The sequence below is a fragment of the Leptosomus discolor genome, chromosome 25 (genome assembly GCF_034619465.1).
Source record: "Leptosomus discolor isolate bLepDis1 chromosome 25, bLepDis1.hap2, whole genome shotgun sequence".
In the NCBI taxonomy this organism is placed as follows: Eukaryota; Metazoa; Chordata; class Aves; order Leptosomiformes; family Leptosomidae; genus Leptosomus; species Leptosomus discolor.
The window spans coordinates 5,389,952-5,412,554 of NC_141415.1; the positions used below are offsets into that span (position 1 = coordinate 5,389,952).

A 22,603-nucleotide genomic window follows, 5' to 3' on the forward strand; every position below is an offset into this window, starting at 1 on the left:
TCCTCCTGCCTCCCCGCTGGCTGCACCGCAGCCTCCCTGGCACCAATGCACCGTGCCTCAGTTTCCCCATGTCATTCAGGGACCCCCCCCAAAAACCCACACGGGACAGGTTTCCCTGGCACCACTGGTGCCACAAGTCAAACCACCTCCCCTGTCCGAACCCGGGGGAGCGGCCAGCCCGAGCACGGGCGGCCGAAGGAGTTTCTTAATCTCGGGGAACAGATAACGCTTCCACCTCGCCTTCACCCGGCCCGGGGAGGAGCGAACAAACAAACCTTTGCATGGGCAAAGCTCCAAGACGCGAAAACCACCATGGGGGTGGAGGTAGGGGACGACTCCAACGTCACACCGGCTGTACCGTGCCAGCCTGGCCCCCCGCCAGCGCCCAGCCGGGAAACGACTCTCCCCACCCCGCCGGAAGGTCGGGAATACCAGCTGGGCTCCGGAGCATCCATCCCGCCAGGCCCATACCTCCGGTGGCCATGGACGTGTCAGGGCGAGGCCAGGCATCGAGCCTGCAAAACACCACGGGGACACCCCCCCAACCCAACCCCCCTGCACCCCACGGCGAGGATGAGGGGGGCAGGAAGCGTCCCTTTCCTGTCCCCACCCCGGGGCAGCACCTGCGAGGATCCACCCCGTGAGCAAAGGGCAAGGGCAGCCTCCACCGGGCTGAGGGCAGGGAGCGGGTGCACCCCTGCAGGGCTGCAGCCCACCCCAGCACCCCCCCTGCCCCAGTTGGGAGCTCGGCTACTGGGAGAAAGCGAAAGGCTGGGATGGGGGGGGAGCTGGGGGGGGGGAGCACGCTGGCACCGGTCTCACCGCACCCACCCGGCACAGCTCCGACACCCCGGCTTGGGGACAACGGACACCCCCATGGACGGAGCAAACCCCGCGGCTCTTCCCAGCCGGCTGCCACGCTCCTGCCCGCACCGGTGCCCCCCATCCCAGGCAGGAATGAGGGGCTCGCGTCTCCCCCAGCACCGACACCGGTATTTACCTCCTGCCGCTTCCACGAGAGGCAGGAGCCTCCCTGGACCTGCCCGTGGCGAGGGAGCCAGGCCCTGGTTAGGCAGGAGCTGCCTGCACTCGCCCTGGCCCCCCCCTCCTGCCCGCACGACGCAGGCAGCGCTGCCTGCACAGCCTGCTGCCCACACACAAGGCCCCGTGGGGAAGCAGGGACAACGCTTGGCACATCACAGCCCCTCCTTACTCACGAGGGTCCCCTGATCCGTCTGTCGTCCCGTCCGTCCCCCCCCCCCAACAGGGACAGGCAGCAGAGGGCTCCCAGGGGAAGAGGGGGGTGGGGGTGCAAAACCCCCTGGGGGTTTTGTGCTCCGAAGCTTTTCCCCCCACAAAGCCGCCTCGCCTCGCCAGCATCACGCTCAGACACGCACAGGCCACGTGGCCAACGTTGGGGGATCGCAAACCCCTGCAGGGGGGCAGAGCACCCCCCCTCCAAAACCCCCACCTCCCCCCAAGACAAAGCGACAGCCACTGCCAGCATCCCGGGAAGGCGATGAGCTGGTTTTTGCCCCAAGTGCCAGCCAGGACCCTGACCTCGATGCCCGCCTTGCCAGCTGCTCCGATGCCACCAGAGCCAGGGAAACCCAGCCGTGGATGGGAGCCAGCGTGTCCCCGTGGGGAGGAGGGGTCCCCAGGGAGGCTCCTGCACCCCCACAGGGAATGGCTTCACTCCCTCCTGGCCACGGGAGCAACAACAAGACGTCCCACGGCGGGGCGAGCGGCCGAAATGCATCTCTGGAATGCGGAGCAGCAGATGCCTCCGTTCAGCAGCTGCCACCAGTCCCTTCACCACGGGCACGGTGGGAAAAAAAAAAAAAAAAAAGGGAGCCCTCCGGTCTCCAAAGGGCCCCCCACAACAGCCGGGAGTTCCACGAGAGGGTGAGCCAGCAAAAACCTGTGGCCCCAAGCGAGAAAAACCCAACCCGACCCAACCCCTGCGCCTTCTCCCCAGCGCGCACATGCAACTCGCACCTCCGGCCAGGAGAGAGGGGAGTTGGGGTGCAGGGTGATGGGGGGGGGGGGTTGTCCCTGGCTGAGTAGCAGCGGGGACAGCAGGGGAGATGGCGAGTGACCGCGGTGGGATCGCACGGGGACTGCACCGGCTGAAAAGAGGCTTTTGTTGGGGCTTTGCTCAGGAATTACAGTTCAACAGGTTCCCCAGGGCCCCCCCCCCCCCCCCCCCCCGCAGAACCGGAGCTGCTGGAGGGGGTCACACACACACACACACAGAGACACGGAGCGTCGCCAGCAGCCGGGCAGAGTTGAAGGGGGGACGCGAGGGGCTTCGCAACCGCCCCGGTGAGAGTCCCCGCAGCCGGTGCCGAGCCGGGACCCTGCGGGTGGGGATGGCCCCCACCTCCCGGGAGGTGGGCGGGGGGGAGGCTGCCAGGCTCCGGGTACACCGGGGCGGTCACGGTGTGTCCCTGCTCTGCTGCCAGACCTGCCCCGTGTCACTGGGGTCCTACGCGGGGACCCCAGCGTGGGCGCTCAGCACCCGGGGAATACGGGTGTGGGGGAACCCTCGGGTCAGGATGGGACCCCGTCCAATAAAGGGGTGCAAAGCAAAGCCACGATGAACACCCACCCGAGGTGCTATTTCGCAGCAGACACCCCCCCCCCCCCCCCGAGCTCAGGGCCCTTCCTCCCACGACGGACCCCCCCGCCATTCCCACCCCAGCACCCAAACCGCCGGGACACCCTCTTCCCGCACCCAGACACCCCCCCCCCCCCCTCCTCTTCCTCCTCCTCCCGGCCCACCCCTTACCCACAGCGCACCCTCGGGGACCTTCGCCCTGCCCCGGGACCCCCACCCCATCCCGGGGACCTTCGTTTGGAGCCGCGCGTCTCCGCTCCCCCCCCCCCCCCCCAAGGACCCCACCATCCCCGCACTCACAGGCACCGCTCCCGCCTCTCGGTCTGGCGGTGCAGCGCTACCGAGAAGCCGAAGAAGCCGCCGGGGGTCGCGCCCTCCTTGAGCACCGGGAAGGCGCGGTCCAGGTTGAAGGCGGCGGCCCCGGGCAGCGGCAGCGGGAGCAGCAGCAGCGGCAGCAGCAGCAGCCCCGGCGGTAGCGGTACCGGTAGCGGCAGCCGGCGGCGCTCCGCCATGTCCCGCACCGGGCACCGGAGCCGCCGCCGAACCGCGCCCCACCGGGGCCGGTGCGCTGCGGGGCGGGGGCGGGGCCGGGCGGGGCGCGCGCCCTTCCGGGCACTCCCCTTAAAGGGGCCGCACCGGGCACCTGCGGGGAGGGGGGCGGGGGGGGGGGGAGCCCTGGGGCCGCCGCCCCGCGCGTGCGCACGGGGGGAGGCGGGGACGTACCTGCGCGTGCACAGCGGGCGGCGGGAGCACGCGCGCTGGCACATGCCCCGCCCACACCGGGACTCCCCCCCCCCCCCCCCCCCCCGTCGCCCACCCTGTCCTGGCCTGACCCTGCGCTGTCCCATGGGACACCCCCCCCCCCCCCCCCCCGGAACCCCCCCCCCTCACCTGGGACCTCTGCGGATGACACACCCCCCCCCCCCCCACCTCGGAGACCCCGGGATGAGACACCCCCTCCCAGAACGGGACCCCCGAGGATCGGACCCTCCCCCCCCCCCCCCATGGGTTGGGAACCTCCAGGATGGGACCCCCGAGAATCGGTCCCCATCATGGAATGGGACACCCCCACCCCCCTCCGGGGCTGAGACACACCCCCCCCCCCCAAGTTAGGACCTCTAGGAGATTCGACCCCCGAGGTCAGACACCCCCATGAGATGGGACCCCCGAATTAGGAACCCCCGTGAATGAGGACCCCCAAGGATCACCCCCCCCAGGGGATGGGACCCCCGGGATGGGACCCCCACATTAGGAACCCCTATGGGATGGGACACCCCCTTGCAATGGGACCCCCAAGGATCAACCCTCCCACAGGATGGTACCCCCTCCTGGGGATATGACCCCCATGTTAGCCCCCCCCCCCCATGGGATGGGACCCCCCTCCCGGGGATGGGACCCCTGGGATGGGACCCCCATGTTAGGAACCCCCAGGGGATGGGACACCCGCCCTGCAATGGGACCCCCAAGTTAGGCCCCTTTTTTGGGATGGGACACCCCCCTGCGATGGGATCCCCCCCAAGTTAGGCCCCCCCATGGGATCGGACGCCCCTCCCAGGGATGGGACCCCCTGGGATGCCCCCCCCCCCCCCGAGATGGGACCCCCTGCAGTGGGACCCCCAAGGATCAAACTCCCGATGTGATGGTACCCCTCTCCCGGGGATGGGACCCCCAAGTTAGGCCCCCCCATGGGATGGGACCCCCTGGGATGCCCCCCTCCCCCCCGAAATGGGACCCCCACTCCCGAGCCCAGCGCCCCCCCCCTTACGTGCCCCGCTGGGAGGTCGGAGCTGCCGGGAAGGAGACAAAATCCCCGCCCTCCCACGGCGCCCCCCCCCCCCCCTCCGGGACCACCGGGAAGGCTCCGGCTCCCCGCCCGGTACCGGCTCCCGGGACCCTCCCGCCGGGGGGGGTGGGGGTGCTGGGGGCTGCGACCTCCGTCGGGAGGCACCGGGGGTGGGGGTGGGGTGTCCCCACACGGGGACACCGGCTGCGGCAGCAGCGCCGGTGGCTTCCGCGGTCCCCAACCCTGGCAAAGGTCACCGGGGGTCACGGCACCGCTCCCACCCGTGCCAGGAAACCCGGGGGTGGGGGTAGGGTGGGGTGGGGTGGGGTGGGGGGGGTGGGCTGCAGGATGTCCTGTGTCCCCCCACCCCGATGTCCCCACGCCCCGGCGCGGCTCCTGCGCGGCACGATGCCACCGGCAAGTGTGACAGCGCGGGGGAGGGTCCCACGGGCAGCCCTGCGTGGCTCTGGCGTGGGGCCTGTCCCCTGCCCCCCATCCCCTGTCTCCCACCCCCCACCACCCCCCGCCCCCAACCCCAAGTCCCTGTCCCCAGGTCCCCCAGCGTGGGCTGGGCCCGATCCTGGCTCGGAGCACGCCAAACACCCGCCACACCCCCCCCCGGGGACTGGGCGGGGGGGGGGGGGGGGGAAGAGATTTTCCCTCTGACGGGTGACACAGCCCTCGACACGGGGACAAAGAACCCCCGGCCAGGCCACCACCCTGCCCCCGGCTTGGGGACGTTTTGGGGTGCCATGGGCCCGTCCCGCTGCCCACCGGATTGTTGAGTGTTTCAGGGGTTCGTCCTGTGGGCTCGGAAGGGTGTTTGCACCCAAAAAAGGGTGTTTGCACCCAAAGAAAGGTATTTGCACCCAAAAGGGGGTATTTGCACCCAAAGAAAGGTATTTGCACCCAAAAGGGGGTGTTTGCACCCAAAGAAAGGGTGTTTGCACCCAAAAGGGGGTGTTTGCACCCAAAGAAGTGTATTTGCACCCAAAGGGGGGCGTTTGCACCCAAAGAAAGGGTGTTTGCACCCAAATGGGGGATTTTGCACCCAAAGAAGGGGTATTTTCACCCAAAGGGGAGTATTTGCACCCAAAGAAGGGGTGTTTGCACCCAAAGGAGGGTATCTGCACCCGGGGGGGTCTCAGCCCCCAGGGAATGGCATTGTCTACCCTGGGGGGGGGTGTGTTAGCTCCCAGAGAGGGGGGTGTCCCCACCCTACGAGCACCCAAAAAGGGGGTGTCGTTACCCGAAAAGGCCACCAGATGGCGCCATCCGCCCAAGGATGCTGGGGGGGCTCAGTCCGCCCCCCCCCCCCCCCCCCCCCGCAGCGGTGACCGCGGTGGGGACACGAGGGCGGGACCCACCCAACCTTGTGGGGGGCACGGGGGACACCTCCCCCCTCCAGCCTTGTGGGGGGCACAGGGGATGGCGGGGGGGGAGCCCGCTGCCAGCCCCCCCCCCCCCCCCATCCCCCGCAGAGACCCCTGGGTGCCCCAGCACAGCGCCTTCTGCCACCCCCACTGCCCCAGTTCACCCAAACTGGACACTCCACCCCCCCCACCCCCCCATCTTCACCAAGCGCCAGCCTGGCCGAGAAGCCTCCGGCAGCCGGAGGCACCAGTGCCTCCCAGTCCCAAACTGGTTTAGGACTGCACAGACCTGCTCCCCGCTTGCACCCCGGCCTGCAGCTCTCGAACCGGCTTTTCCTGCTGGAGAAACCCTCTCCCAGAAGGAAGCAGCCCTGGTGTGACAGTCCGGCCGCAGGGACAGCCAGGCCGGGGACCTGGGGATGTCCCAGTGGCTCCGCCGGGACCTTGGGAACCCCCCTCCCCCCCCGGGGAGGCCCCCGCAGAGCTCCGAGCAGGACAGGCGGCGGGGCCGGGCTTGTCCCAGACACCTCGGTCCCCTCTGAATTAATTCCTTGGATCTCCAACTGCGTTTCCCACGCGGGGAGGGGAGCCCCTGCCTTCACACGCAGCTCCTGGGTCACGCTGCCGCCTCCTGCCTCCTCCCGGCGGCTTCCCTCGGAACTGATCTCGGGTTCTTTCTATTTCTATTTCTATTTCTATTTCTATTTCTATTTCTATTTCTATTTCTATTTCTATTTCTATTTCTATTTCTATTTCTAATTTCTATTATTTTATTCTCATTATTTTCATTATTTCTATTTCTCCTCTTCCTCCTCTTCCTATTCTCCTCCCATTCCCATTCCCATTCCCATTCCCATTCCCATTCCCATTCCCATTCCCATTCCCATTCCCATTCCCATTCCCACTCCCTTCTTTCTATTCCCATTTTGTTCCCATTTTTTGGAACATTTTCCCACTTTATTCACGGCCCCGGCGGTGGCGGCAGGGCCGGGTCTCGAACCCGCGGCTCCGGTGGCGGCGCAGCTCCCCGCTGCGGTCGTCAGGTGGCGCCATTGCACCGCGCTGCACTGCTGGGGGGGGGTGGCACACGGGACACGGACGGGGGACACACACACACACACAATCCCTGGGCGGGGGTATGGGGGGACATGGGGGGCAGGAGGGGAGAAGCCCCGGCCAGGCTGAAGGATCCTCCCCCAGCCCCCTCCCAGCGCCCCCAGCCCCTCTCAGGGGTCAGGACCTGCCAGTAGAGGCAAAGACCCCCCACCAAAATAAAAGTCCCTCCTCCCAAAGCCACCCCCCCCCCCCGCCCCCCCGCCCCAGTGCTGGGTGGAGGGGGTGGCTGGGGACAGCCCTGCAAGTGGCCGGGAGTGACAGAGGCTGGCCAGGAACCCTGGGCTGGGTGATGCTGCTGGGGGCTCTTAGGGCAGTGGGGGGGTCAGGGCCCTGAGCAGGGCACACAGTCCCGTGTGTGTGTGTGTGTGTGGGGGGGGGGTGTGTGTGTGGGGGGTGTCCCCAGGATTAGGACTTGTCACTGCCCCGAGGTTCCCACAGGGCAGGTTGAGGATTGTGAGTGTTGCAGTTCATGAGGGTCCCCTGCTCCATGAGGCTGTGGGGGCTCTGCCTTGGGGGTGGCATTAAACTGGGATACACTAGTAACTGCTGGGAGAAGGTGGGGGGTATCTAAAACACCCCCCCTGTAACTGCACAGCCCCAAGCCTGGATCCATCCTACTCCCTGACCCCAACCCTTCCTCTCCCTCACCCCCCAGCAAACACCCCCCACCTTGCTCCCCCTCCAAATCCCCCTTCAGCACCAAGAGTCCCCAGGGGGGAAGGGGGAGAGGGGGAAAGGGGCACCAATCCCCCTGCAAAAAAGCCCTCCCCTGAATCCCACGGCCTCCCCAGAGCCCCTGCCAGCAGCCCCCCACCCTTTCCCACCCCTGCTCCCGCAGACGGGAGCCCGCGATCTTTATTTATTCCTTTTCCCTCCTTCACCCACTCTTTGTTGTTTCTTGAGAGAGGGAAAGAAGCAAAGGAAAAAAAAAATAAAAAGAGGAAAAAAAAAAAAACCAACCAACAACCAACACACAGAGAGGAGGCAGGAGCCTATTTTGCCTCCCAGGCAATATTTCTGGAGCCAATCGGAATGCGCACCCACCCTGCCCTGCTCCCTAATTAAAGGCTTTAAGCAGGCGGCTGGGGCTGGAGGTTTGGGCACAGTCTCTTGGTTGCTCCTCGCAAGAGCCGGTGCGGAGGAGCCGGCTCTGGGCACGCCAGGCCTGACGCGCGTGGGGCAACCGGAGCCGCCAGGTTGGGGGGTCCCCAGCCAGGTGGGCAGCTCCCCCCCTTCCCAGTTCCAGCGATGAGCGGCTCTTTCGACAAGAAGCTTTCCAGCATCCTCACCGACCTCTCGGGCTCGCTGAGCTGCCATGCCGCCTCCAAGGACTCTCCCACCTTACCCGAGTCCTCCGTCACCGATCTGGGCTACTACACCAGCCAGCACGACTACTACTCGGGCCAGTCCTACAGCCAGCCCGTGAGCCACTACCCCTACCACCAGTTCAACCTCAACGGCATCGGCGCCACCGGCACCTACTCGCCCAAATCCGACTATTCCTACAGCCCTTCCTACCGCCAGTACAGCCACTTCAGGGACCAGCAGCTCCCAGCCCAAGAAGCAGGTAGGATGCTGGGGAGAGAGGGGCCGTATCCATCCCGCTGGTCCCCCCGGGATTGCAGCGGGAACTTCGCAAAGTTACAGCCCTCTAAGTGTCCCCAAGTTGGGGACGGGACGGCCGCGGGGCTGGGGAAGGGGGTATCGTCCCCTCCGAAGGATGGGGTGGATGTTGGGGCAGGGCTGAGCCCCCTCCAGCATCCCCGGTGCTGCTGGGGGGATGCAGCTGGATGTCCCCAGGGGATGGGGCAGTGTTCCCGCACAGAGCGGGATGACCCTGAGCTTGGCGGGGGGGTGTGGGGGTGTCTGCGCTGGGACCCCTTCGCCATCACCGGCCTCACACCTCCGCTCTCTGCCCAGTGTCGGTGAAGGAGGAGCCGGAGCCGGAGGTGCGGATGGTCAACGGGAAACCCAAGAAGATCCGCAAGCCCCGCACCATCTACTCCAGCTACCAGCTGGCAGCTCTGCAACGCCGCTTCCAGAAAGCCCAGTACCTGGCGCTGCCCGAACGGGCTGAACTGGCCGCCCAGCTGGGGCTCACCCAGACCCAGGTAAGGGCTGAGCACCCCCCGTCACCCCACCCCCCCCCCCCCGCCACCCCAATTTCCAGCCACGAGCAGGAGGGATTGGCAAGAGGGGGAGCTGAAGCTGCTCCCCGCTGCCTTGCCAAACCTGAGTCAGTGGGGGTTTGGGAGAGGGGTCTGTTTGGTGAGGGCTGGGAGGGGTCTGGGGGTCCCTGGGGATGGATGCTCCTCACTCGCTCGTGGGTGCAGGGGTCCCTGCTGCCAGATTTCCCCTCGCGGAGCAGATCTGCCTTGCTGAGGAAGAGGTAGAGAGGAGGGAAGGAGCAGAGAGAGGGGACAGACCCCAGCCGTGCCCCGCTCCCAAGTTTTGGGCTTTATCTTCCTCCCTCCGGAGCCAGCCCCATCCCAGACCTCGCTCTGCCCAGGCACCCGGCAGGGTCTGAGGCCAGATCCTGCCCTGGTGCCTGGGAGGGTTCTGGGTCAGCAACAGACTCAGCCTCCCGGGAATGTGGGACGTGAAATCCAAGGCGGGATGGGGCGCTCGGGACGGGGCGCTTGGGACAGGGTGCTCGGGACACCCCATCCCCACCGCAGGTCCTGGCCCCGAGTCCAGCCAGAGTGTGGGGTCGTGGGGGCTGGACCCCGCTCCCCCCGGCCGGGCTTTCTGGGGCTCCCTTTGGCTCCGTCCTCCTGACGCTCCGGCTCCCCCTTCCCGCTTGGTCCAGGCAGAGAGAAAGGATTTTGGGACAGGAGCCACATCCCCCCCACAGGGACCCTGTGCTAGGGGTGGCAGTTTAGGCTGGACCGGAGGGCCGGGTGCGATGGGCTTCTCCCCACGCAGCACCCAGTTTTGGGGCTAAACCCTCGCTTTTGGGGTTGTGCTCGGCACAGGGACAAATCGACCCCGTCGATCTGCTGGCGTGAGGGCGAGAGGGTTGTCACCGCCGCCACCGCAGCTCCCGACTCCCCCGCACCCCATCCCGTCCCCGGCGCCCTCCCTGCCTTCGGGCCGGCGCCGGCGCCCTTGTGCCGCCCTTGGCGCGGCGCTCCCCAGCACCCGGCCTTCCTCCTCCTCCCTTGGGCGATGAAGCAATCGGGGACACTCGGCAAAGGGCTGACGGAGCGCGTCACCCGCTCCCAGAGGGACATCCTGTTTGGGTGACAACCACCGACTCCCCCACCCCTTCCCCAGGGGCTAAGGGCGTCCAGCACCGCCGCCTCACCCAGCACCAGGGACGCTCCCGACGCCCGGCGTGCCGAGCCGGCGTCCTGTGATGCGTGACGTGACGGGCTTCCCTCGACGCCCATGTCCCCAAGGGGTCTTCCTGAGAGGCACCGCACCTCTGGGGTCCCCTCGATGCCCATGTCCCCAAGGGGTCTTCCTGCGAGGCACCGCATCGCTGGGGTCCCCTCGATGCCCATGTCCCCAAGGGGTCTTCCTGCGAAGCACCGCATCTCTGGGGTCCCCTCGATGCCCATGTCCCCGAGGGGTCTTCCCGTGAGGCACCGCGTCTCTGGGGTCCCCATGACACTCGTATCATCCCACGGTGTGTGGCGTGTCCAGGTTTCCCGTGACACCCGTGTCCCCGGTACCTTCCCGCAACGCACCTTGTCCCTGAGGTCCCCACGACCCCCATGTCCCAGGGGGCTCCCCGTGGCGCACGGCGTGTCCCGGCTCCCCGTGACGCCCGTGTCCCCGGTCCCTGCTCACGCCGCATCGCTTCTCTGCGATCCCCACGACGCCCTTGTCCCTCGTCCCTTCCCACGTGCCCGGTGTCCCTGCATCACCCCCATCCCAAATCCCCCTTCCCGAGCGGCCAGGTCTACCCGGGCGTGGGCTTTCGGTGGCGGGGCGCTGACCCCTCTCCCCTCCCTCCCCGCCAGGTGAAGATCTGGTTCCAGAACCGCCGCTCCAAGTTCAAGAAGCTGTACAAGAACGGCGAGGTGCCGCTGGAGCACAGCCCCAACAACAGCGACTCCATGGCCTGCAACTCCCCCCCTTCCCCGGCCGTCTGGGACAGTAACTCGCACGGCAGCGCGCCGGGACGGACCTCGCTCCCGCAGCCGCTTCCCTACAGCTCTTCCCCTGGCTTTTTGGAGGAGCACAACCCCTGGTATCACCCCCAGACCCTCAGCGGACCCCATGGACCCCACCAGCCGCCGCCGACCACCACGATGCATCACACTTCTCCGGGGCCTCCCCCCAACACCGGTTCCGTCTACTAACAGCCCGGAGCGAGAAAAGGAACGAGAGACAGTGGCAGAAACTCCTTTGCCTCCTTTTTTTCCCCCCTACTTTTTGGTTTTTTCTTTTTTTTTTTTTTTTTTTTTAAAAAAAAAGGACACCCATGTACACGCACCCCTAGATATACACTTATATATCCTATCGTCTCCCAGCTCATCTCAGGAACAAGAGGACTGCAAAGGGTTAAACTCGTTAGCTCCCAGCCCAGGCCAGGCGAGGAAAAGGTGGTGGATTCTTCTTATGCATTTTTTTTTTTTTCTTTTTCCATCACCCCCTAATAAAACCGACCCCTAAGGAGCCGCATCCCACCGGGGATCCCTCGCCAGAGCTTTGCTTCTTGGGGCTACCCCAGTGAGGTGCCTTGGGGCAACCCCCCCTGCCCCCCCCCCCCCCCCAAGCACGAGTGGGCACCCAGGAGGGGTGCGAGGGGCACCCAGAGAACCCAAACGCCGGCGAGGATGGAGCCCGTGGGTCGCGGCATGTAGGTGCCCACCGCCGATGCCGAAGGAGCGGGATGCGCTTCGCCCTTGCGGCACCCGGAATCCGGGGACCTGCACCCAAAATCTGGGGTCCGGGAGCGCTTTGGGGGCCCACGGACACCCCACGGGAGCAAACCAGGACCCCCAGCCCGGCCGCTTCTGCGGCAGCTTCGCGGGAATCACCCGGGACGATGCTCAGACAATAAGGTGGTTATTTAAAAATAAATAAAAAGTGTGTGGGGAGAAAATATTTTAATATTTAAACAGTTCAGGAGTGGCTTAAGTTATTTTTTAAAGAGAAAAATCGTGCTAATGTCCGTTTTCTAACAGTGCCTCCATCTGTGTCGGTTAAGCTAACGGCGAAGAAAAATGCCTATTTTTTAAGTAAATCGACAACACATTTTAAAGAAAAAAAAAAAAACAGACCTCTTTACTATTTTTTAAGAGAATAATGCTATTTTTTTAAAAGCAGAAAGTGCAGTTTTAAGAAGTGTTCATATGTGTTGTACAGTCCCGAGGATCTTATTTATGTTGTCTTATATAAATAGGGGTGTATGGGGGGAAAAAAGAGTGTACATAAGGTTCATTTGTATAAAGTTGATCCAAACCCAACTGGTTTCGGTCTGGTGTTTTTTTTGTTCGCTTTTGGTTTTGAGGAAAAAAAACCAAAACCAGTTGATGGGAGCCCCCTCTAAGGACAGGGGCTCCCTCCGAGCGTCCTTTGCTGCTTTCCTAGTGAACAAAAGCTGATCTAGAAATGTTAATAAAAGTGCTTTGAAGGTGAAGGTTCCAAACACCATTTTTCAGGAGGTTTTTGGGGAGCAGGGAACAGCTCAGGAGTTCTCCGGCCGGGGAAATGCGGCGTTAAACCCTGCGTTCCCTGTGCCCCATTGCTGGGGGGAGCTGGGGGGTGGTTGGGGACTGGGGAGGGCACTGGGCCGTGCCGCCGCACCCCAAGTCCCGCCGAGAGGGAATTTTGGGGGGGGGTGGGAGGAGGATTTTATTCCTGGTTTGCAGAGTCTTCCCCAAACCGCCGTGGAGACCTGCCGCTTGCCTCCCGCTCCTCTTACTGGGACCAGTCGGCTCCCAGCCGTGTAAACTGGGAGGGTGACTGGGCTGCCCCGGCGTCCCTTTTGGGGACACCCCGTGAACGAGGGCTGGCAGGGGACAGGACCCCCACCAAAGCACCGGCCCCGCGGGACAGACACTCGCCGCCCCCGCGGAGACGGTGACTTTCCCCATCGGCGTTACGGGGTCGGGAGTGACCCGAGGACTCCCCCAGACGTGGGGCCTTGGGATGGTGACGGGGACAGCCCCCGGGGCTGAACGCTGCTGGCCACCCTGCCCTGCTGTCCCCAGTGTCACCCGCGTTGTTTCACGTGGGTGCAGCAAAGGGCCGGGGGCTGAAGCCCCGTCACCCACCCCAGTGCGGTCCCCACCGAGCCGCACCGGGGACAGGGGACCCGGTCCCCAGCATCACATCCCCGACGGCCGTGGAGGACCCCTCCACCCCCCCACGATGCTCCCCACGCAGCCCCCTGGCCCTCCGTGGGGTGGCTCCAGGGACGGTCCCTCCGCACCACCCGGGGACACCACCAGCACCGCGGCGTGCCGGCACACTGGGCACCGCCAGGACGCTTCCAGCGTCCCCAAAGGTGTCCCCACGCCCTCCCTCCCCACGGCCAAACCCCCAAGCCGTGAGTGCAAGGCGTGAGGGGGGCCAACCTCACACCTTGCCCCCATGGTGGGGGGGTTCCCCAACTCCCCTTGCACCCACTGGCTCCCCATCCCGTGCCCCCAGTGTGCCACCACTTGGCGCAGCCGGAACCCCAGGGCATCCCCGGCTGGCGCCTGCATGACCGGGCCGGTTGCAAAGACTCGAGGGGTGCTGCCAGCCCCCCGTTCCCCAACGCTTGGGGTTGGGGCTGGGGTTGGAGGCTGCGTGCAAACCGCCCCGGAGCCGGCAGGCGGGCAGACACGCTGGAGACACGGGGGTTATTAGGGGGAAGCTGCCAGCAAGAGCGAGGAGGCGGCGGGTTGGGAGAGGAGGAAACCGAGCGGCGTCGCCTGGAGTGAGAAGCACGGCATGAGCTGGCGCTGGGGCTTTTTTCTTTTCTTTTTTTAAATTTTTTTTTTTCTTTTTTAATTTAAGGAAAAAAAAAAAAAAAAAAAGAAGACAGAAGATTACGTATCCGTGGATTATATAAATGCTGGTGCATCGCTTCCCCCTGGACGGGCGTTAATCCTGCTCCCCTCTGGCAGCACTGCCGGCGAGCCGGGCTCCCCTGGCAGCCTGTGCCACCAGTCCTGACACCCCGGGGATGGGCACTGGGGAACCCATTGTGCCCATGTAGCCCCCCCCTTCCCGTCCCTCCCGTCCCCCTCCTCTGTCCCAGCCACGGAGCATGTCCTGGAGCCTGCGTGGAGCTGGGGGTTCCTGGGGGTCACAGCACCCACAGCCCGTGGGGTGGGCTGGGTGCCAGGAGGCAGGGCCGGTGCAGGAGCCCCTTGCACGCCTGCCTGGTGAGCCATGGCAGAGCCGGGCACAGCTCTGCTGGGCTGCCTTCCTCCCGCTCTTCCTCCCTCAGCCCCATCTCAAATAGCCCAGAGTGGGGGTCACCACTAGCATCACCTGCAGCTCTTCCAGCCCAGAGGGGGCCAAGACCCCCAGAGCTCCCCAAAAGGCGCTGCAGGACCCGGACATCCCGCCTCAGGGCCAAGCTCGATCCTCCTGACAGTGACTGGTGCCCCATCACGCTCTGGAAAGCAGCATGGGGTCTGAGAGCCAGAGGCAGGTGTGTCCCCCCACCCTGAGGTGGGGACATCACCCCATCACCCCACTCCTCCCAGCATCCCTCTCCCAGCCCTGGCATAGGAATAAAAAGACCATCCTTCGTTACCCCAGTTATCTCCTGCCGGCACTGGGGTTGGAGAGCAGCGCCGGCCGGCACTGGGGATGGGGATGCTGGGGACACCCAGCCCCTCGGAAAGGATTTTGCCAACGACTACGGGCAGGACGAAGGTTCCCATGTGGTTTCCAGCCCCCGTGGGTCCAAGCCGTGGGGCAGCAGTGCCCGGCGTCCCCCCACGGCTCTGCCCCACGCCGGCAAGCCCCGGCGCGCAGCCCTCCCAGCGCGGCACACGTTTCCTGCCCCGTTGCAACACGCCGCTGCCAGCCGCTTGCGTCACGCCGCTGCCAGCACAAAGAGCGGGGGCAGCTGCCCGCCCACGGCCCGGCCTGGCATCCACCGTGCCTTCATCCCCTCCCCAGCTCTTGGCTAACCCGGCACGCGGCAGCCGGGAGCCCAGGAGCGACGCCGGGCAGCCGCGGCGTTGCTGCCAACTGGGGCTCCGTCACCATTGTCTCGGCGCTGGGAAATAGGACAGAAACGCTCCCGAGTGGCCCTGGGGACCTCTCTGCTCCCTGTCTGCCCCAGTTCATGGGCTGGGGATGGGGACACAGAGTCGTGTGTCCCCCCTCCCGCTGCCCAAACCTGCCCTGGCGGTTTGAAGGGGGCCGGTTGGATTTCCAGCCCGTGTGGGTGGACAGAAGAGGGGCCTGAACAAGCCCAGGGACATCCCCGTCCCCCAGAGGGATTTCTCCCCTCCAGTGGGTTAAACCCTACCAGACTGGGATGTCTGGGGGCTCTCAGCCTTTTCTGAGTGTCCCCAACCAGGGACACTTTTGGCTGGTGGAGGAGCCAAGAGCAGCTCCAGCGATGCCGCGCTGGCAACGCCGTCCCTCTCCCGGGGTGCAGAGGAAAGCGGGGGTCATCGTCCAGTTTGGCTGCAGAGGAAGGGGGAGAACAACCCCCAAACCCCCCTCCTCAGGGCACAGGACCCTGTCTGTGTTCCCATCCACAGGAGCATCCCGAGCAGGACCTGAGTGCCCGTGGGCAGCAGCGGGGGCCAGGCTCCCCTGGGTGCCCGAGAGATGGGCTGGAGCAGGAATTCCCCCGCACCCAAGGGTGCCCTAACTGGGATCTGCTCCCACATGCCAGCGCAGGAGGGGTCGGCCGTCCCTCTCCCACGTGCACGGTGGGTTGCAGAGGGGGTTAAGGTGGCTTCACCGCGGGGTCTGGGCACCAGCCGCCGTCCTGGCCGCACCGCAAGCGCCGGGCGAGCCGGATCCTGGCCCCAAGAGCCGAGGGCTGCTGCGTCCCTCCTGCTGCAAGACGGGACCTGCGAGCGGCTCTGGCTGCAGGTCCTTGGCAGCACATCCATCGGGAAAGCCGAGCGGGTGCCACGGCCTCTGCCTCCTGCTTCCCCCATCTCGTCAGATCCTTCCCCTCCCGGGCACGCCACACCGCCGGAGCCCCCTCCAACCCCACCGCCGGCTCTGCAGGAGGTCTCCCCCCCCCCGCCAAATGCACAGGGTTGGAATGATGCTGAGCACCCAGCTCCTCGATGGCAGCACCCTGAGCTGTCCAAGAGCCCTTGGCAGCTGGGACCACACCGCGTTTCAGCCCCTTCCCATGGCTGGAAAGTAATTTGTGGAGGAAAGGTGCCCCTTCCAGCCCAAAGCCCCTGCCTGGGGTAAATCCCACCTGCGAGGGGCTGCGTTTTGCCCAACCTCTGGGTGAGAAATTCTGCTTTCTGCCAGTGTTGGTGCAAAGCGAATCCATCGGCCTCCCTAAAGCCTCAGTGGGGAGGACGGGCTTCAGCACTTGGGGACAAAAAAAAAGCCAGCCTTGCCATACACAGGCCCCCGCTTCTGCCAGGCTCACCCCCACTTGGGGACACCAGCCACCCATGCAGGGGACACCACGCACCAAGTCTTGGCTCTGGACTGCAGTCGGTCCCGGCCATGGTGTGCCCCCAGGGTGCTGAGCCCACCCGTGGGCTCCTCCACGTGCCATCGCTGCCATGCGCCCGTGGCCGCTGTGGGACAGAGCTGGGGACAACCACGCCTGCGTCGCGGCTGGCAGGGCGGCAGGAGCTCGTGTCCAGCCCTGTGGCTGCCGGCAGGGACCCGGGGCTCCCCACGTGCCTTCGGCCCTGGGGCGAGATGTTCCCACGCTCGGCACCAGGTCTCCAGCCCTGCCCGTCTCCCAGCTATCGATTGCTCAAAAACTCGACCCCTCCGGTGGGAGCCAAGCGCTTGGAAAAAACTCCGGCCCCGCGTGCTGCCGAAGGCGCAAGGCAAACCGGCGTGCACGGCACCGCGGCGCCGCTCTGGAGCGAGGATCGTGGCACGTTTATGCCACGGAGGAGAGCCCCAGCGCGGGTCTTGTCCCCAACATGGGTGCCAAACACCGAGCAGGATTGGGAAAAGTGGGAAATGACGATCATGTTATCTTCCAGCTGGGTTCTGGCCTCTGAAAAGCACGAAGGGTGAGGTTACCCCCTGTCAAACCTGCAGCAGAAAAATAGCCCTTGCTCCCAAAACACCCTCGCTCCCAGGGCCAGGTACCATGGGGGCTGCTGGAGACGTGGGGCAGCAACCCTGCGCTCGACTTGCCCCGGGGTCCCCAGCCTGCCCCGTGTCCCCCTGCCCTCCCTTTCCCGCCCCTATTAAGGGAGACGTCTTCAACAGCTCCAAATTGCCCGTAATTACCCCGAGGAGGCGGCGAGAAGCCCCTCACCGAGGGGCCCGGGTCCACAATTACTATAATTGCGCCTCCATTTCGGGGGAGCGATCGCATGTCTGAAAACAGCGGCGGGTCCCGCGCAGATGTTTTTTGGGGGGGGGGGGAACGACGACACGCAGCCCCAGTCCCCTACTCCAGTGGCCCCAACCCCGCACGGCTGTTTTCCCAGGAGCTTTTGGAGAGAGGAACCTTCAAGGAGCGGGACCGAAGAGTCTCCCCCAAACTGGGGACAGGGCCCCCCCAGGCGGAGCAGCAGGTACGGAGGCACAGGCTTTGCTTTACAAGTGTACAGCCTATTTATAAAGAGGGGGGGCACATACAATAACGGACGGTATTTATAAATAAAGCCAGGCCGGGGGGGGGGGGGGTCTGGGGACTTCCCAGCCCCCTCCAGCCCCTCTTGGGGCACCCCCTGCCCCATGTCCATGAACGGAGGGACGCGAGGATGTGGCTGGAGGTCAAGTCTTGTCCCGCCGGGACGGGCACACCGGGGCGTTGTGCCGGAGCCGCCTCACTTTGGGCCGTGATGGAGCAGGCAATCCTCAGGTTCCTGAAGACTGCAGTCGCCTTCCTCCTCCTCTTCCTCCTTCTCCATTCGCTGGTGGCCCCCAGGGCTTCGCTGGGGTCCCCAGTCCCTTGGGGGGCAGCGGCAGAGCATTCCCCCCTCCTCACTGGCCCTCCCGGAGCCGGTGGGTGCTGGAGCCGTGGCAGCATCACATCATGGGGGCCCGGGGGATGGTGTCCTGCGGATGCGGCTGGTACCAGGCTCCAAAGTTGTTGATGTAGCTGCTGGGGGCCAAGGGGGCTCCTTTGCCCGGCATGGGGATGTCCCAGAGCGGGGGGATGTTGGGGGAGCAGGGGGAGAGGGAGGCGGCGGTGTGGAGGTGCTCCCCGTCGGGTGCGCTGGAGCCCTGCTTCATGATCTTCTTGTACTTGGAGCGCTTGTTCTGGAACCAGATCTTGACCTGGGGGAGAAAGAGGGGTGAGTGGGGAGGATGGGGTGTGTGAACAATGTCCGTCCCCCCGCCTAAACCCGCAGCATCAATCATTACAGACTCCTCTGGGGTCCCCATCTCCCCCATCTCCACCCGCCCTTTCCTGGGGGCACAGCCGGTTCGGCGTGGGGGGCTGCGAGATAAGCCGGGCTCTGAGCCCAACCCTTCACCAGCCACCAGAGACTCCACCAAGGGCAGCTTGGAGGAGATGGCGGCGAGAGGCCCACGGAGCCCAAACAAACGCGCGATGAACGGAGACCCACCCAGGAGCCCCCAGCCGCGCACATCCCCGGGTGTCCCCACGTCCCCCTCTGGGGCTGTGGCCCCCACCAGCCCAGCTGGGTGCTGGGTGCCGGGGCTGGGCTGGGGTGCGGCACGGTGGGGCCCCGCCGTGCTGGGGTGGTGGCCCCGCTCATTCCTCCCCACGGTCCCCCCCGCGCTGCCGGCAGGTTCCCACTTGTCTCCTCTTCCCTGGCTTTATGAGCTCGCTTCGCCCCTGGCTCCGGGCTGCACCGCTGCCGCCTGCCTGTCTCTCCCCATCGCCTTCAAAAACCCACTCACCCCGTCCCGCGGCCCAGGGCCGCCCAACGCCGGGCACGGCCGGGCCAACAGCCAGGCTCCGGGGCTGGGAAAGTCCCGGTGCCGCTGGGAGGTGCGAGCAGGGGCGCCCCAAACCCGAGCCCTGGGGGCCCACCGGCGCCAGCTCCCCCGCCGCGGCACGGCACGGCTCGGCACGCTTCCAGTTGCACCCCGGCATCTTGACGTAACCTTAATCCGGAGTCGCTCCCGGAGCGGCGATGGGCAGGAACCCCCCAGCGTGGCCCATCGCCGGGGTCGTGACCACCCCCTCGCCCCTCGCAGGGGCCGTACCTGGGTCTGGGTGAGCCCCAGCTGGGCCGCCAGCTCGGCACGCTCCGGCAGGGCCAGGTACTGGGTCTGCTGGAAGCGCTGGTTGAGAGCTTGCAGCTGCAGGCTGGAGTAGATGGTGCGCGGCTTGCGCAGCTTCTTCCCCTTGCCGTTGATGCGCAGCTCCCCGTTGGCGAGGGCTGGGGGCTTCTCGTGCTCTGGGGGTGGGAGAGGAGCAGAGAGTTAAACCAACACGCTTGGGAGGTTAAAAAAAAAAAACCCAACAAACCAACCTCAAACCATCCCACCCTCGCCCTGGGGGCTGCAGCGGGTTTTGCTTTTTGGAGGTTAGTTTTGGAGGGGAGGGGTGTGGGGATAAGTAGAGGTGTGGGGGGGGGGCACCTGCTTTTGCTTTGCTGCTTCATTTAAGCCTCAGAGAAAGCAAAGAGGAAACAGGGGGAGGAAGGGAGGGATGGGATTATTCATTCAGTGTCACCATAGAAGCCCAAAAGCGGGCAGGCCACAGGTCCCTCTGCCATGCACCCACCTCGGGGGGGGGAGGGCGGGAAGGGCCCCACGGGGCGATGGAGGGGGCAGCAGGACAGACCCCCCCACCCCAGACCCTTTGCTGTGGGCACGCCGCTCCCCTGGGGTTGCGGAGAGCCCCTGGGCAGCCCCTCGCTGCGAGGTCTGTGCCCCCATCATGGACCATCTCCTCCTCTTTGAGCCTTTGGGCATCCCTGGGTCCTTCTCGGGCCACCTGGTTTGTGTGGGGCAGAAACCCACCGGGGCTCAGAGAGGTGCTGAGGCCGTGGTGGTCCGTGGCTCGGCAGCATAGGGCCAAGGTGGGTGAGTGCTGGGCACAGCAGCAAGTGTGTCTGTGCACCCACGTACACCCTGCACACACCCTGCTCTGGCCATGGCTCTCCAGAGCTGATGAGGGGCCCACAGGGCCTGGGGGGGCTCCGCTGGGCTAGGGACCCCTCCATGGGGCAGCCCGGTGGCCGCTTCTCTCTGGGACAGCTCAGCTTGCAGCTTTCTGCAGGAGTTTTTGGGAAAAATAGTAGGGAACGGGGATGTGATGGGGCAGGGAGTTGAGATTGGAGCATGTTGGCGGTGGGGCAGAGGGGAGAGTCTACCCGGCCCAGAGGGTCTCAGGGGGCAGGATGGGGACAGCCGGGGGTCTCAGGGGCTGGATGGGGACAGCCGGGGGTCTCAGGGGGCAGGATGGGGACAGCCGGGGGTCTCAGGGGCTGGAGGGGGACAGCCGGGGGTCTCAGGGGCTGGATGGGGACAACCGGGGGTCTCAGGGGGCAGGATGGGGACAGCCGGGGATCTCAGGGGCAGGATGGGGACAGCCGGGGGTCTCAGGGGGCAGGATGGGGACAGCCGGGGGTCTGATGCTCCCAGTTCCCGAGGTTTTTTGCAACCACGCAGCTGCCCACCCGCACGGGGCTCCGGCAGGTCCGGGCGCTCTGGGAGGGGGGGGGGCTACATCAGCCCCGACCCCCCCGCGGGTCCCCGAGGGTCCCTCCCCGCCGGGTCGAGCCCCGCATCGCCGCTGCCCCGACGCGCGGGCGCAGCCTCCAAGCGCTTCCGACGGCTCCGTCCCGACGGCGCTTCCCGGTAAATTCCCGTCGTTCCCCGCTGGGGGGGTGCTCGGGGGAGGGTGCGCAGCGCTGAGCACCCCGAGCCCGACTTACCTGCGTCCTGCAGCCTGGCGCCGTGGGCCAGCCCGGCCGGGGGATGCTGGGCGCCGGGGGGCGGGTAGGGCAGGTAGGGACCGCCGTGGGGCGGCGGGGGGGCACCGCCGGTGTAGGGGTAAGGCCCGGGCCGGCCGTAGGAGGAGAAGGGCGGCGGGTCGTGCTGGGGGTGGCCGGCAGGGTGGAGACCGTGCAGCGGGTAGTGCGGCGGCGAAGGGTGGCCGAGTTCCAGGAAAGCGGCTTTGGAGGGATCGGGCCCCAGCAGGCTCTCGGCCACGGAGCTCATGGTCATGGTGGGCCGGGCCGGGCCGGGCCGGGGCGGGCAGCCCCCGGAGCCCGCAGTGCCGCTCCGAGCCCCGCCGCCCCCCGACGGGCTCCGCGCTGCCGCGGCCCCGCGTCCGGGGGATCCCCTGCCCGCCCCGCCCCGCCCCGCCAAGCCCCGCCCGCCATGACGTCACGCCCCCGGGGCACCCCCCCTGCACCCCCCCACCCCAGGGGGGGGGCAGCCCCCTCCATGTGTGTGACCGTCCCCCTCCTCGGGGTTCCCCCACCCCCGTCTGTGCCCCGGCCCGGAGCAACGTGCCCCTTCCCCGGTGGGGAGACCCGGGGTGGGGGAAGGCACCGCGACCCCCCCATGTCCTGGCTGAGTCTCCCCAGAGTGGGGGGGGGCTGACCCCCATGCTCCTGCCTGGGTGGGGTAATCTGTGTTGGGGAGGGGGAACCCCTTCGCAGGGACCCCCTCCCTCCATCGGGGGCACAGGGGGTGGATGGTGACTCCCCACGCACAGGGCCCCCGAGGGGGGATGCATCCCCTTTGGGGGGGTGTGGGTGTGTGTCAGGGGACAGCCCAGGGGACAGCCCCCCCCCCCCCAGCAAGGAGGAGCTGAGACCGTGCGCACTCAACTCACTGGTGCGGGGATGCACCGGGGACGGGAGAGGGATGGACACGGGCGGGACGAGGGAGGGACCCGCAAGGCGTCGAGGCCCCCTAAGTCCCCGGTCCCCAGGCTCACGGGTGCTGCTGGGGGAGGGCACTCAGGGTGCCGGGGCAGGGGGGGGGGGAGGTGGGAGCCCTGGAGCCACCCAGTCGGCGCCCGCCCTGGCAGCCGGGAGGCCCCTTGCCCTGGCGTCGGCAGCACCCGGTCCCCGCGGGGCCCCGCTCCCGGCGGCAGGCACCGACCTGCCCGGCTGCTCCCTCCCACCGCCCCGGGGAGCCCTGACCCCGGCGGGGTGCGTGAGGCCCGGAGCAGCCCCGCAGCCTCCACCCCGACTGCCAGCCAGGGCAAAATAAACCTGGGGGGGGGGGGGGGGGGGCGGGGAGCAAAGACCCCAGCCGGGGTTGGGGGATGCCATCGCCACCTTTGGGGACAACCAGCTGGAGCCCCCGGACGGTGCTGGCGGGGAGGTTTTGCACCTCCTGCGATCCCAGATCTCACTCCGAGCCCTGGCCGGGGTCCGTGAGCCCCGGCTGCACCGTGGTGAGGGGTTTGGGGACACGGGGGTGACGCAGCGGGGAAGGGAGCTGGGTGGCCCGTGACGAGCTGAGCACTGGCCACCGGGTCTCAGCTGCCACCCTGTGAGGGGTTTGCCCGGGAGGAGCAGCCCTGAGGGAGCGGGGTGACAGGCCGCCGGGGATGCTGGCAGGGAGGGTCCCCCTGTCCCCACCCTCCCATTAGACCATCTTCAAAACATGTTTCCATTTGGCCATCGTGCTGGGTCTGAGTCACTCCGAGCAGGGGCCAGGAGCTCCAATATAAATAGCTGAGCT

General features: G+C 66.5%; 2 protein-coding genes across 2 annotated transcripts; one reads left to right on the forward strand and one right to left on the reverse strand.

Moving 5' to 3' along the window:
• Positions 1-8,140: 8,140 nt before the first annotated feature.
• On the forward strand, positions 8,141-11,202 carry DLX3 (distal-less homeobox 3). The gene is made up of 3 exons (XM_086478108.1): positions 8,141-8,459; positions 8,813-9,003; positions 10,861-11,202. Exons 1-3 carry the CDS (start codon positions 8,141-8,143, stop codon positions 11,200-11,202), a joined length of 852 nt encoding a protein of 283 aa, XP_086334234.1.
• A 6,802-nt stretch (positions 11,203-18,004) lies between these two features.
• Positions 18,005-21,127, reverse strand: DLX4 (distal-less homeobox 4). The gene is made up of 3 exons (XM_086478093.1): positions 20,836-21,127; positions 19,157-19,350; positions 18,005-18,256 (listed from the first exon to the last, which is right to left on the reverse strand). The coding sequence occupies exons 1-3, from the start codon at positions 21,125-21,127 to the stop codon at positions 18,005-18,007; spliced, it is 738 nt and encodes a 245-aa protein (XP_086334219.1).
• Between the last annotated feature and the right edge of the window lie 1,476 nt (positions 21,128-22,603).

Coding starts and splice junctions, on each gene's coding strand:
- DLX4 (XM_086478093.1), bottom strand. CDS start 21,127: ATGACCATGAGCTCCGTGGCCGAGAGCCTGCTGGGGCCCGATCCCTCC. Junction 19,351..20,835: donor CGCCAGGCTGCAGGACGCAG/GTAAGTCGGGCT, acceptor TCCCACCCCCAG/AGCACGAGAAGCCCCCAGCC. Junction 18,257..19,156: donor TGGGGCTCACCCAGACCCAG/GTACGGCCCCTG, acceptor TTTCTCCCCCAG/GTCAAGATCTGGTTCCAGAA.
- DLX3 (XM_086478108.1), top strand. CDS start 8,141: ATGAGCGGCTCTTTCGACAAGAAGCTTTCCAGCATCCTCACCGACCTC. Junction 8,460..8,812: donor GCTCCCAGCCCAAGAAGCAG/GTAGGATGCTGG, acceptor CTCTCTGCCCAG/TGTCGGTGAAGGAGGAGCCG. Junction 9,004..10,860: donor TGGGGCTCACCCAGACCCAG/GTAAGGGCTGAG, acceptor CCTCCCCGCCAG/GTGAAGATCTGGTTCCAGAA.